This window comes from Xenopus laevis, chromosome 3L (genome assembly GCF_017654675.1).
Source record: "Xenopus laevis strain J_2021 chromosome 3L, Xenopus_laevis_v10.1, whole genome shotgun sequence".
Lineage (NCBI taxonomy): Eukaryota > Metazoa > Chordata > Amphibia > Anura > Pipidae > Xenopus > Xenopus laevis.
In genome coordinates, this window is record NC_054375.1 from 117,534,449 (window position 1) to 117,546,529 (window position 12,081).

The 12,081-nt window shown below is 37.7% G+C and overlaps 1 protein-coding gene across 12 annotated transcripts in view; it reads right to left on the minus strand.

Annotated features, from left to right (window-relative positions):
- akap13.L (A-kinase anchoring protein 13 L homeolog) overlaps positions 1–12,081 on the minus strand; it is a 185,204-nt gene that overhangs the window by 19,127 nt on the left and 153,996 nt on the right. For all 12 annotated transcript variants that reach the window (XM_041586856.1, XM_041586857.1, XM_041586858.1 and 9 more), the window contains 8 exons: positions 11,948–12,011; positions 11,687–11,819; positions 9,671–9,783; positions 9,178–9,324; positions 5,606–5,856; positions 4,353–4,478; positions 4,139–4,256; positions 2,027–2,275 (listed from right to left, as the gene is read on the minus strand). In XM_041586856.1, coding sequence (XP_041442790.1) covers positions 2,027–2,275; positions 4,139–4,256; positions 4,353–4,478; positions 5,606–5,856; positions 9,178–9,324; positions 9,671–9,783; positions 11,687–11,819; positions 11,948–12,011 — 1,201 coding nt within the window. The remainder of the gene's footprint in view (positions 1–2,026; positions 2,276–4,138; positions 4,257–4,352; positions 4,479–5,605; positions 5,857–9,177; positions 9,325–9,670; positions 9,784–11,686; positions 11,820–11,947; positions 12,012–12,081) is intronic.

A 12,081-nucleotide genomic window follows, 5' to 3' on the forward strand; every position in this document is an offset into this window, starting at 1 on the left:
TTTCTGAAAATAGCTGCTCATTTTGATTTTGATAACAGCAAAACTTGAAAAAGTTGGGTGAGGGGCATGTGTGTATCAGTTTCAAGAACACTCTGAAACTATTTTGGAAATGAGAAGACTAGTTGCTGTGAAATGTTGTCCCCTTCTTGCCTCATGTAGGATTTCAGCTGCTCAACAGTTCAGGGTCTTTATTGTCGTATTTTTTCTCCATTTCATAATATGCCATATTTTTTCCAATGGGAGAGAGGTCTGGATGGTGCTTGGACTACAGAGCCTTGCTATTGCAACACATGTAAAATGCAGTTTGACATTGACTTGTTAAAGTAAGCAAGGCCTTCCTGAAAAATATGTTGTCTGTTGCTCCAAAAACCTGTATATATCATTCAGAATTAATGGTGCCTTTTCAAATGTGCAAGCGTCCCATGCATTGGGCACTAATGCACCACAATATCATCACGGATGCTGGCTTTTGCACTACGTGCTAACAACTGATGTTGGTCCTTCTTCCCTTTGGCCCAGAGGACCCGGCTCCATGATTTCCAAAAAGAATTTAAAATATTTATTTGTCAAAATTCACCTAAGACCCCCTGTACCACTTTCCCTCACCCCGTCCTAAATGAGCTTGGGCCCAGAGAATGTGCTAGTATTTAGAAACTTAATGGAGGCTTTTACGTGATTTGCAAATCATTTTTAGACAGTGCTCCAACTTTTTTTGGAAACGGTTTATACGACCTATATGCAAATTTAATGCTACGGAACATACAGCATTTTGATTGCTGCTACTTGCCCAAAACTGCTTTCCTTTTGGTTCATTGTGTGCTGCTTCTTTCTCTTTAAGCAAACAAAATGGTGGTCCCATGCCTTTAAAAATGGGTGTTGGGACAGTCTCTCTCTTAGGGTAAGGCTTGTAGTTAATTTGGCCAGATCAGTAGCACTTCCATTGTATTTAAATATAGTTTGATTTAGCCTTGGAGTGCTCCCACAACCCCCTTTTTTTCTTTCTTTCTCTTTAATAAATCAAATAATCTCAGCATTGTTTAATATTTAAGGCCCAACTGTCCTTGTTAAATCAAGATCTGGATTGACAGACTTTTCCTCAGAACAGCGTGCCCACATCTCACAAGAAGACTGCTGTGTACTGTATAAAAACAGTATATTTATTTCTAGCTTTGGCTCAGGTCAGCATTAACTCAGTCTTTCCATTTGTTGCTTCAAACCGCAGGTAAAGTGAATGACACTAACGTGCAATTTGGTTCTTTTCCTAAAAGCTCCTTACCAAAGACGATTCTCACGTAATGTGGTCATAGGCAGCTGGGATAACATAACATTATATTTTTTGATTTTCTGCCCATACCAGTGGGGCCAGGTCACCAAGCCTTGTAAAGTTGGTGTTGATGGAACAAGGAAAAACAAATGCTCCTCCAGCAGGGTGGAGACTGGAAGAACTGGTTGTTCTTGGCACTGCGGTGTTTGTGGGCGAGAATGACAAACCCTGGCTACTTCATCTAACTGAAGTCACCAAAGTTCTGAAAACATACTGTTGTCTGGAAGGTACTGTAGTCTGTAATAATTCAGGGTATAAAAGTGTGTGGGCATTCAATGAATGGTTCTGTTCTGTTTTATCTTCTTCATCACAAGTGAGTTAAACAACCACTAGAGCTAACGTTCAGTCCAGTAACCTGTAGCAACCAATCAACAGTAAGCTTCGACTTCCCCGTGGCAGACTATTGAATACGAGAGTCAAAGAGCTAAATAAAATAAAAGTGAAACTCTCCTGAAATTTCAGTACATACAATATACCTTTCTGAGACAAAAGCAGCAAATCATTTTAGACTGCTTTACATACTCAGGTTGTGTATGTTCTACCCTTATGTCTCCATTACAATAAAAGTAAGCTTCTGATTTGTCGTTATGTACCCATCTATGAATGGCAGGTCAAGTCTGATACTTCCAAAGTGCTCTCAAAATGAATTACTCTACTTGTTCTCAAATTCTAACGACTTCAGAATTCTAAACACAATTTTACCTTTAGTCCTGAGAGTTGTTGACTTTAAAGAAAGTGGACCATCACGAACCAATTTCCTTCGTTTCAGATCCTCTCTAGCGAACATCTGGCCACTTTTCATCCTCTGGATAGACTTACTGTCTGTCTTACTGTAGATATCATGGAGGCGCATCTTCTTTTCATAATTACTGACTTTACTATTTACTGCTGTGATCACATCCTTGACTAGATTGAGCGAATGTAACACATCCTGATGCTCAGCTTCATTTTCTAGAAAGGAAACATTCCCTGGCTTCAATAAGATCGTACATGTTATGCATCTTGTATTACTAAACTTATAATATCTATTCTTTCCTCCATTTTCCATCCCAAAGGGAACTATAGTAGAGTTTATACAACAACACAAATACAGACTGACATAAGAGCACTTACAGTCCAGTGGAGAAGGAAAGAAAATTGGCACAAATACAGAATAGCAACACAAAAATCTATGGATATAGGGTTATCACGAGGTCTGCCAAAAAGACAAAATAAACTGCTAATGGCAGTGAAGGAACAAAAGAAGAGATGGGGAAACTATCCTAGTGGAGGGGGCAAGTATAACAGAAAAGAAGGGCAGAATGTGGCAGTTACAATTATAATAACCAAGGAAAACAAACTTTGGCATTATAAGGGCAAGGCAATCACCTACACACTAAACTGTGCAACGAGTTTTGGGTAAACTGCATAATAAGAATGTTGGGTTTAACTGAAAGTGCAAATATGCTTGTATCAAAAGACACAACTTTCAGATAACTGTGACTTGGATATTTTAAAGAAAAGAGACAGAAGGAAAATATAACTGTTTCCATATCCCTTCAATATAAAAAAAAACCACTCAATATGCAATATGTAAATGCATTAAACATATATCCAACTCCTCCTACTTGTGTAGGAGAAACCTTTTAAATAATGCTTTAAGAAATATTAATTATATCAACAGGATCCTACCTCCTTGATTATTTAAAGGCATTGCCAGAGAACAAGAATGTTGTTAAACAAATAAGCCCTTCTCAGTTAAATCCTCTCTATAATAAACAACTCCTTATCTGTGAATCCGAGACACAGGCAGCAATCAGGGAATGGAAGGAGCAGTAAGGGTAACAAATAAGGGAGGAACTCCACTGTGCAGCTCGAGCCGACTCGTCGCCATGCAAGGAAACGCATGCGACACGTCGGATTTTCTGAAGATACAGGAAGTGAAGGAGAAGTCACAGGTAAGAACTACATTTATCCGACTGTCGGATGAAAATGCAGCTTGCAGCGTGGCCACGTGTTGGCTCGAGCCACACCATGGAGTTCCTCTCGAAGACTAATTGCCTCCAAGTACTTTATGTAAAAAAAAGAAAGAAAGAAAGAAAGAATAAAATGTGCTTTCTAATTAAAGAATAGGCAGAACACATTTTCTATAGCAGAGCCCATCTTTCACATTTCCAAGCTGACTGACAAGTGCTTGCATGAGGGCATTAAAGGAAAACTATACCCCTGAAACAATGCAGGTCTCTATAAAACAATATTGTGCAAAACCCTGTTTCAAGTAAATAAACCATTTTCATTATAATATACTTTTTTAGTAGTATGTGCCATTGGGTAATTATAAATAGAAAACTTCCATTTTAAAAAATAAGGGCCACCTCCTGGGATCGTATGATTCACGGTGCACACAAACATGCCAAACAGACCATACATGTTAGGTCACATGAGCCAATTAACAGACAGAGTTCTGTATTTTGCTTCCACACTTCTTCCTGTTACAGTTAGTGTTGTAGTATTTCTGGTCAGCTGATCTCTGAGGCAGCACAGATAGAGTCACGAAATGGTGGTTCAAGGCAAGAGATGTAAAGAGCCAATGTTTACTTAAATATATATTCCAGTTTGATAAGATTCTTTAATATGCCACTTAATTTGATATAAACCATCTGTTGCTCAAGTATTCATTTTGGGATATAGTTTTCCTTTAAGGTGCTGATTAAGAGTGAACTAAGAATATTTATGGATTTTGGTCCCACCTCCTGGGCTGAAAAAGGATGCTGGTGAAATAAAGGGTAGCAATAGCTGATATTTCATTATTTGGTGTTACTGGCAGACCCTCACCTTTGGTATTTTCTAATATTCTCTGTAGAAGTACAGGATACTTTGTGATCCTTTGTGTGACAAGTAAAATACACTCCGGAATTCCTAATCGCCTCACAACCGAGCTGCTCATTTTTTTCTGCATGATAAAAATAAAAACAGAAAATTGTACAAATGCAAATAAAAAAAGTGCAAGGATCGTGTCACATCATTGTCATATACAGTTGTCCAGTACCTTAATGAATGCTTGAAACCTCTTCTCTTTGGAAAGCAAATCCTTGAAGTAATTCACGGCCTCATTGTGGTGTCCACAGAATTTACCATAAATCTTTTTCATCCGCTCTCCATTTTCACCAGAAAACTGGGGGGGGGGGGGGGAGATTATCACATAATCCAATAAGAGAACCACAAGGCATTTAAATGTTTCACTTCAAAACATGGGGGATACAGTGATGTGGAAAGAGCAAGACACTGTAATTTGCTTAACAATCAGAGCTGTGATTTTGTTCCAGTCTGCCATTATTGGCTTATATAATGTGTGTTATGTGATTCACAGATGGGAAATGCAGTGTGTCTATGCCAGACCCAAAACTTTGTCATGTACTAATTCCACATAAGGCAAAGAGCTATAATTAGTGAAAGAAGTAGGATCATTAAGTTAAACAGATGAACCCACTCAGAATAATGAAGGTTCGGGTCCCTGTCATGGGCACAGTCACGAGCACTAGGTCTACGTTTGAAAGAGGGAAAATAATAATAAAACCCAGTTTTCATTTTTACTAATCTGACTAACATATATTATATCTCCTTACTTTAATTACTTTAGTCACTGTACTGTGCATGGACAGGGTGTCGTAACTCTGAGCAGGGAAATGAATTCAGGTTCAGAGCTTACAACACTTTAAGGGGTGGTCCAGCTTTAAGTTAATATTTATTATGTTATGCAATGCCCTATTCCTTGCAACTTTGCCATTGCTTTTATTGTTTCTGAATTATTTGCCTTCTTCTTCTGACTCTGGCAGCCAAAAGCTATAGCTCTGTGAGGCTAAAATTGTATTGTTATTGGTACATTTTACGACTTATCTTTCCATGCATGCCCCTTTCTATTTATATTCTGTTTCTATTTATATTCCTATTGATATTCCTCATCATTCAAGCCACTGCCTGGTTGCTAGGTTAAATAAGACCCTCGCAACTAGAAAGCTGCTGACAAACTGGCAACTGCTGAACAAAAAGCTAAATAACTGAAAAAACGTAAAAATTAAAAAAACTATTGCAAATTGTCTCAGAATATCAATGTCTACATCATAGTAGAAGTTAAAAATGAAATACCCCATTAAAATCATATCATTTTAGTTCCATTGTTTGATATTTCCTCTGTTCATAAACCTTTGACAATTGATGCCCAGAAGAAGGCGGTGTTTCTGTCAGATATTACCTATCAGAGGCATCAAGTACTGAAAAGTTACCTGGAATATCAGGACTTACTTGATCAACAAGAATATCCCCAATCCTTTTGATGACAAAGTTCTTCTCGCTTTTTTCAATCAAGGATTCCTTCTTCCTCTCTAGAATCCTTTGGAAGAACTGGCTGTGAATGTTGAGCAAGTTTTCCAGGCATGGGAATATTTTATCCAGCACTTGTTGCTCCATTTGCAGCTCCGTTCCCATTCCTCGACTGTACACATCGCTCATAATCTTCAGTGTCCTGACATGGTGCATCTCTGTCTGCATTAACTCTGTGCAAAAGAGCAACATGGCCACAGTGAGTCCTCTTGAATTTACAATTTTCTCTCATTACAGACCCTTTCATAGTGATAAAGGTACATTTATATTTTAGGCATTAGAGGCATATTTAGGTCAGTAGAAGAATTACTGCAATTCCCACATTAATCTGTTTCATAGTAGGACTAGAAACAGGCAAAGGCGAGCAAGCGTATGTAGTTAGTAGGGTACACCCTACTAGGCATAAAGTGCTCAGGATAACCTGATTATGACCCGTCATATTAGACAAGCATGTCCCCACTAAGGTGCAACACATTTAGCAAAATCTTACAGGTCTCTTTGGAACTGAGGAATGGAGGGTGCAGCCAGCAACCCATGTGGCATAAACAAGGAGAAAGCCAAGAGGAGGAATTCACAGATGGACAAAGCTGCCTTTCACGGAAATCACATGCAAGTTTACTCCTTATACACATCTATGTGATTCATATCCAAATACTAATGAAGCAAATGTAGACAGCCCTTGTTATGCATTATTTATAAAACACAGCTTCCATCATACCTTCTTTTAGCAATTACAGTTTACAGCAACTGAAAGCAAAGAACAGAACACACCTTCTAGTACATATCTATAGTAGTAAGTCAAATAAACTGGATTTGCTGTAGTTTTCTTTTTCCTTGAAGATGTTTTGCCAGTCATCCAACTGGCTTTCTCAATTCAGAATGTCCTGTACAAAAATATTTGGTTGTTTACACTGGAATCTTACTCCAATTAAAATAATCTGTTAAGTAAAACCAGCATGGGGTCAGAGACCTCATGGAGGAAAGGTGTTGATGGTATTAGCATGATTGGAGCTATGAGGTTTTATTAAACCATCCAGGCCAATTGTATGTGGCAGACAACAGCCCACCGTTCAAACATGTTTTTACCGTTTTCGAATTTTTCTTTGAACCCTCTTTTGCACAGGACATTCTGAATTGAGAAAGCCAGTCGGACGACTAGTGAATCGTCTTCAAGGAAAGAGAAAAATACAGCAAGTCCAGTTGACTTATTACTATAGATATACCATTACCTGGATGAATGAGAACCTTCACAGACACTTCTAGTACATATATTAAAACAATATTTAAGTAAAAGAAAAAAATCAGGAATATCTAGTTTGCTGCCCTCTAGCTGTTATGCAGGACAGCTGTACTTTTCCTTGTAATACTTTCCAACATATACTGTATACAACACCCCAAAAAAGGAATAATTGTAAATATTCATTGCATGACTGTATTTCTGTGTGACCTTATGGATATTCGGGTGTATGATGATATGAATAGTGGCAAACAAGTCTATAGCATAAAAGAAAAGATCAGAAAATCATGTGGATTAGGATTAATCTGCTGACCGAGCAGTCTATTTTAATTCACAAGTGTGTGAGTTGCTATTCTGTCTGCAGTGTGGCCTCATGGAAACACTGGGCTATTTATTATACAAAAATCAAGGCTTGCCAATCATTGGGGACGCTGGTATAGAAGAGGCACTTGCATACCATCTTGGCTGTGAATGAACATGCTCTAGCTGTTGCTGCAAATGGTTTGTTATCTTTCTGCAAAGTTTGATTGGTTTGGGGAAGAGTGACATACTTTGTTTTTTTTGTGGGTGAAATTTGGGATCTTCTAATCAAAACTTCTTTTTGGCATGGTCAAATGTCTTGACAGTGCAGAGAAGTCTAGCCCATAACTCATTACAAAAAGTAAGTTAAAAACTGAGAAGCACATTGAAAATGTCACAGTCGAAACTATTACAAAATGGAATGATTTTACTCCAAAGAAAGTGTATGACCTGCTGGTAAAGTACATGTGGATCTATGAAAGACTGGACTGCCTCCAAGCTATTCCAGCAAGCGTCCTATTAATGGAATACTGGAATTAATGCCAAACATCCCATGCTGTCCTTAAACTTGTTATGTTTCCTGTTCTGCTAAAAACATAAAATGAGACTGTTCTTTTACAAACGACAGAGATAAACCTCAATGGAGAGCCCATATATACGTGAAATGGGGAGAGGGCAATATGAAAGCCAATATGGGGGAGGTTTGAGGCTCCTGACACACTGGGCATACTGACTGACTTTAATATTGTTCTAAAATGCTACTACAATGTACCCATGTATGGTATAAGTTATTTGCCCATTGCCCCTTTTTCCCCGCATTATCTTTAAAGGAACAGTAACACAAAAATTAAGCATGAAAATATCGTGTACTGTTGCCTTGCACTGGTAAAACTGATGTGTTTGCTTCAGAAACACTACTATAGTTCATATAAACAAGCTGCTTGTGTAGCAATGGCGGAAATTGAAAAAAGGCTATATGGCATAGGATAAATAGTGGATAACAGATAACCCCATTATGTTCTACAGAGCTTATCTGCTATCTGTTGTGTAACCTGAGTCTTTTCTCATTTAAATGGCTGCCCTAATTGCTACACAGCAGCTCATTTATATAAACAATAGTAGTGTTTCTGAAGCAAACACAGTGGGCAGGGCAACACTGCATTATAATTTTATTACTTTAAAACACTTTCATGTTTGGATGTTACTGTTTCTTTAAGAGCCTGTGTTCTCTGGGGTTAAATTGCTCATGGAGTTTTACAATAAAAGGGGCACAAGTCTAGTCACCTACACCAGCCCCTGCATATTTCAGGAGAAATGTAGCTGCAGTTAATCTTTTGAAAACCTGATGCACAAAATCAATCGTGTGACATGCCCTTTAGTGATTTAAGGGTTCCTAAATTAAACATTTCAAGCCATGTGACCAGGAAGCTGCAGGGAAACTATTATCTCTGACAAAGAGCAGCACTGTGAGAAAGTCACACAAAGTACACTGTGAGCAGTTTAATCGACAATTCATTCGTGTGTGTGTGTCCAGTTAGCAATGCTCCAGGAACAGTCTGGTCACAAATAAGGTCTATTTCATTAACACAAACCATATTCTGTCAGACATTTATATATTATAACAGTGGCACAGGTCTGGCCTTGTGATAAGGCACAAAACCCATATAAAAGGAGAACACAGCACAGTTATGTTTGGCTCTTTCCTTAGTAAAGCTGGAACAATTACACTGGATACACCTCTGGAAAGCAGTATTATGAAACCATTTGTCTTGCTTAATTACATTTCTTTCACAACCATACAGGACTTGTAGAAGGATATAGATTTGTTGATGCTATTAGCTCAATATCATAGATAAATCAGAGAGGGGGTGAAAGGGTAGAGATAAACATATTTTTTTCTATTACTTCTTGGAGATAAGTATGGACTTGGTGCGGTGTAGAATAAGATAAGTCTTACCATAAATGACATCTTGGCGTTTAACAACATCTTTCTTTTGCTGCCGAACACATTTGCTGTCCACAGCCTGGCTCCATGACTCTGCCTCCAGCTGCCTGGAATCCATCTCAAACTCACCCATGAGCTGCCCCTCATTCATATCAGTTCCTGCAAGTAAGCCAGCGATCCATTTACTGAATGGCAGTCAATGAGGTTTAAGGAGAAGCCACAAACATGTAAGGCTAGCATTCACACAATAAGTAAACAGACCTATAGCTCTTCCAGATACTGCTGCTGCCATCTCAGCCTAGAAACAATCTATATTCAACATATTCCAAAGGTTTTAAATGTTTATTAGAAGTAAAAAGCAGCATAATATGGTGCTGGAAAGACAACATTCACTTCATTGAGTGGAGACATTGACACAAGTGCCTTCACTCATTCTGCATCTGGCATTAAATTATATGTGGCTACTCACTAACATTCCTAAGGAGGGTTTTTTGCTGCTACTTACCCTCATCAATAAGGGACTCTGTAGACTCATGGACCTTGCTAATTTTGTGCAACGAGTCTGTTGACTGCGACAAATATTTCCAGCTTCCCAAAAGGCTTTCATCCTTTCCAACTCTGCAAAAGGCCAAAATCATTGAAAATGAACAAGATTTGCTCTAAGCAGGCAATACGGTATATGATTAATTATTCCATAAATTTTTAACATTCTTACGTATACACTAACATGTAATTATTAATTTTTTTAATTTTTTTCTAGCAGAAATATCACATACAACTGTGATGGTTTACAGATATGGACATTCTCTAAATATTTTACAGCCTATGTATCTCTTTATTATGGATCATCTTCCACTTCTACTATTTAAATTACTATATTATGTATTATATGGATCACATAAATAACATCATTTTAAGCTCTATTTTTCCTGAGCCTCATGTACCAAACTAAAAGTTTGTGTTTTTACGAACTTCTACAGAGTAATACTGAGCTAACTGTTCCTCCTTGAGGGTTGAGGAATTTCTAATTAAAATATCGGTTTGAACTGTCTCCTGGTGTACCCCGTCCCTTGAGAGTAGGGGATGCACCGTATCCAGGATTTGGTTTGGGATTCGGCGAGGATTCAGCCTTTTTCAACGGGATTCGGCCGAATCCTTCTGCCTGGCGGAACCGAATCCGAATTTGCATATGCAAATTAGGGGTGGGGAGGGAAATAGCGTGACTTTTTGTCACAAAACAAGGAAGTAATAAAGGTTTTCCCCTTCCCACCCATAATTTGCATATGCAAATTAGGATTAGGTTCGGTATTCGGCCAAATCTTCTGCAAAGGATTCGGGGGTTCAACCGAATCCAAAATAGTGGATTCAGTGCATTGAGAGAGCGAGTTTTTCGTACTGTGTAAGCAGCGTTTGTGGAGGAAGTGAAGGAGAACAAACTCACAGTTCGTAAGTCACACAATCCTGGCCGGGATGTTTGAAATTTGATATTAACAAGTTTTACTTGAAGTATTAGGTTTTTTTTAAGATACTAAGGGGCACATTTACTAAGGGTCGAATTTCGAATATTAATAAACTTTGAAATTCGACCATCGAATTTGATACTTCGATCGAGCAAAGTAAAAATCGTTTGATCTAACGATTTAATCCTCTGAATCGAACGATTCGAAGGATCGTTCAAAAAAAACCTTTGACGTCTAAAACCGTAGCCAAAGACTCAGAGAGGTTCTAGGAGGTCCCCCATAGGCTAAACAGCAATTTGGCAGGTTTAAGGTGGCGAAGTGTCAAAGTCGAAGTTTTTTAAAGAAACAGTAGTTCGATTTTCAAATGTTTGAGTTTGTGTAGTTTTTTCAATTCGAATCGAATTTTGGCCTATTCGATGGTCAAAGTACCCAAAAATTACTTAGAAATTCGAAGTTTTTGAATTCGAATATTCACTTTGACCCTTAGTAAATGGGCCCCTTAGCATAATATAAATTGTACTTTTGTTTGCTACTGTTCCCTTCCCCCCTTCATTGCATTTTAGAATTGCTATCCATTGATGTACTGACCCTTTACATATTTATTCAGGGTGCCGATATATACAGACTATTTTATATTTAATTATTGATTGGGAAACTGGATTAAGCTCTCCCTTATATATTAATTTTAATACTATCTATATACTACAATCTGTCACTTTGTTGTACTCCCTTAGAATTATATAGATTTGAGTATTTTAATAAATTGATTAAAAGATTTTTAATTCATCTTTTTAATTAATTTGTTGTTATTATCTGTTAATTCATTTTTTACAAGTGGGTCAAACTAATTTAAAGTACTGATCCTTATATTCCAACTATCCTTCCTGCCACAAATAAGTTGTCCCCCATGTTAATCAAGCATTCAATATCCATATATAGAACATGATTTAAACCAATAGACTAGTGTTCAGAATGGCTTGTAACTTATTTCAGTGCTGGCGATCAAGTGAGATGAATTTGCTTTTAAGAATAACCGGAAATAAGAGAAAATCCCTTCTCACCCAGCAATATTCTGTGTAGATATACTCTTTGAGATAGAAAGGTTTTGAGACCTTCTTGTACCGATGAGAGCTGAGAAATTATTGTCCTCTGGGGCCAAAATTGCTGACCGCGGGCGCTCCTTAATTTGAGAGCCTGAGGATTCAGATAAACATAAGACAATCACTCATAGAATTGTTCCTATTGCACATATTCCTTCTATTCACGGCATTTATTACAGTTACATTTAACTGTCTAAAGTGAAAGCAATGTGCCATTCTTACCTTTAGGTCTCATCATAACCACTGGTAATGAAGATGTATCATGAGGCTGAAGCGTCTTTTGTTGCTGGAAGAAAGACAATGAATTTATCAAATATGTTCAAATATTCCAATACAAGAAGAGTCATAATTACCTT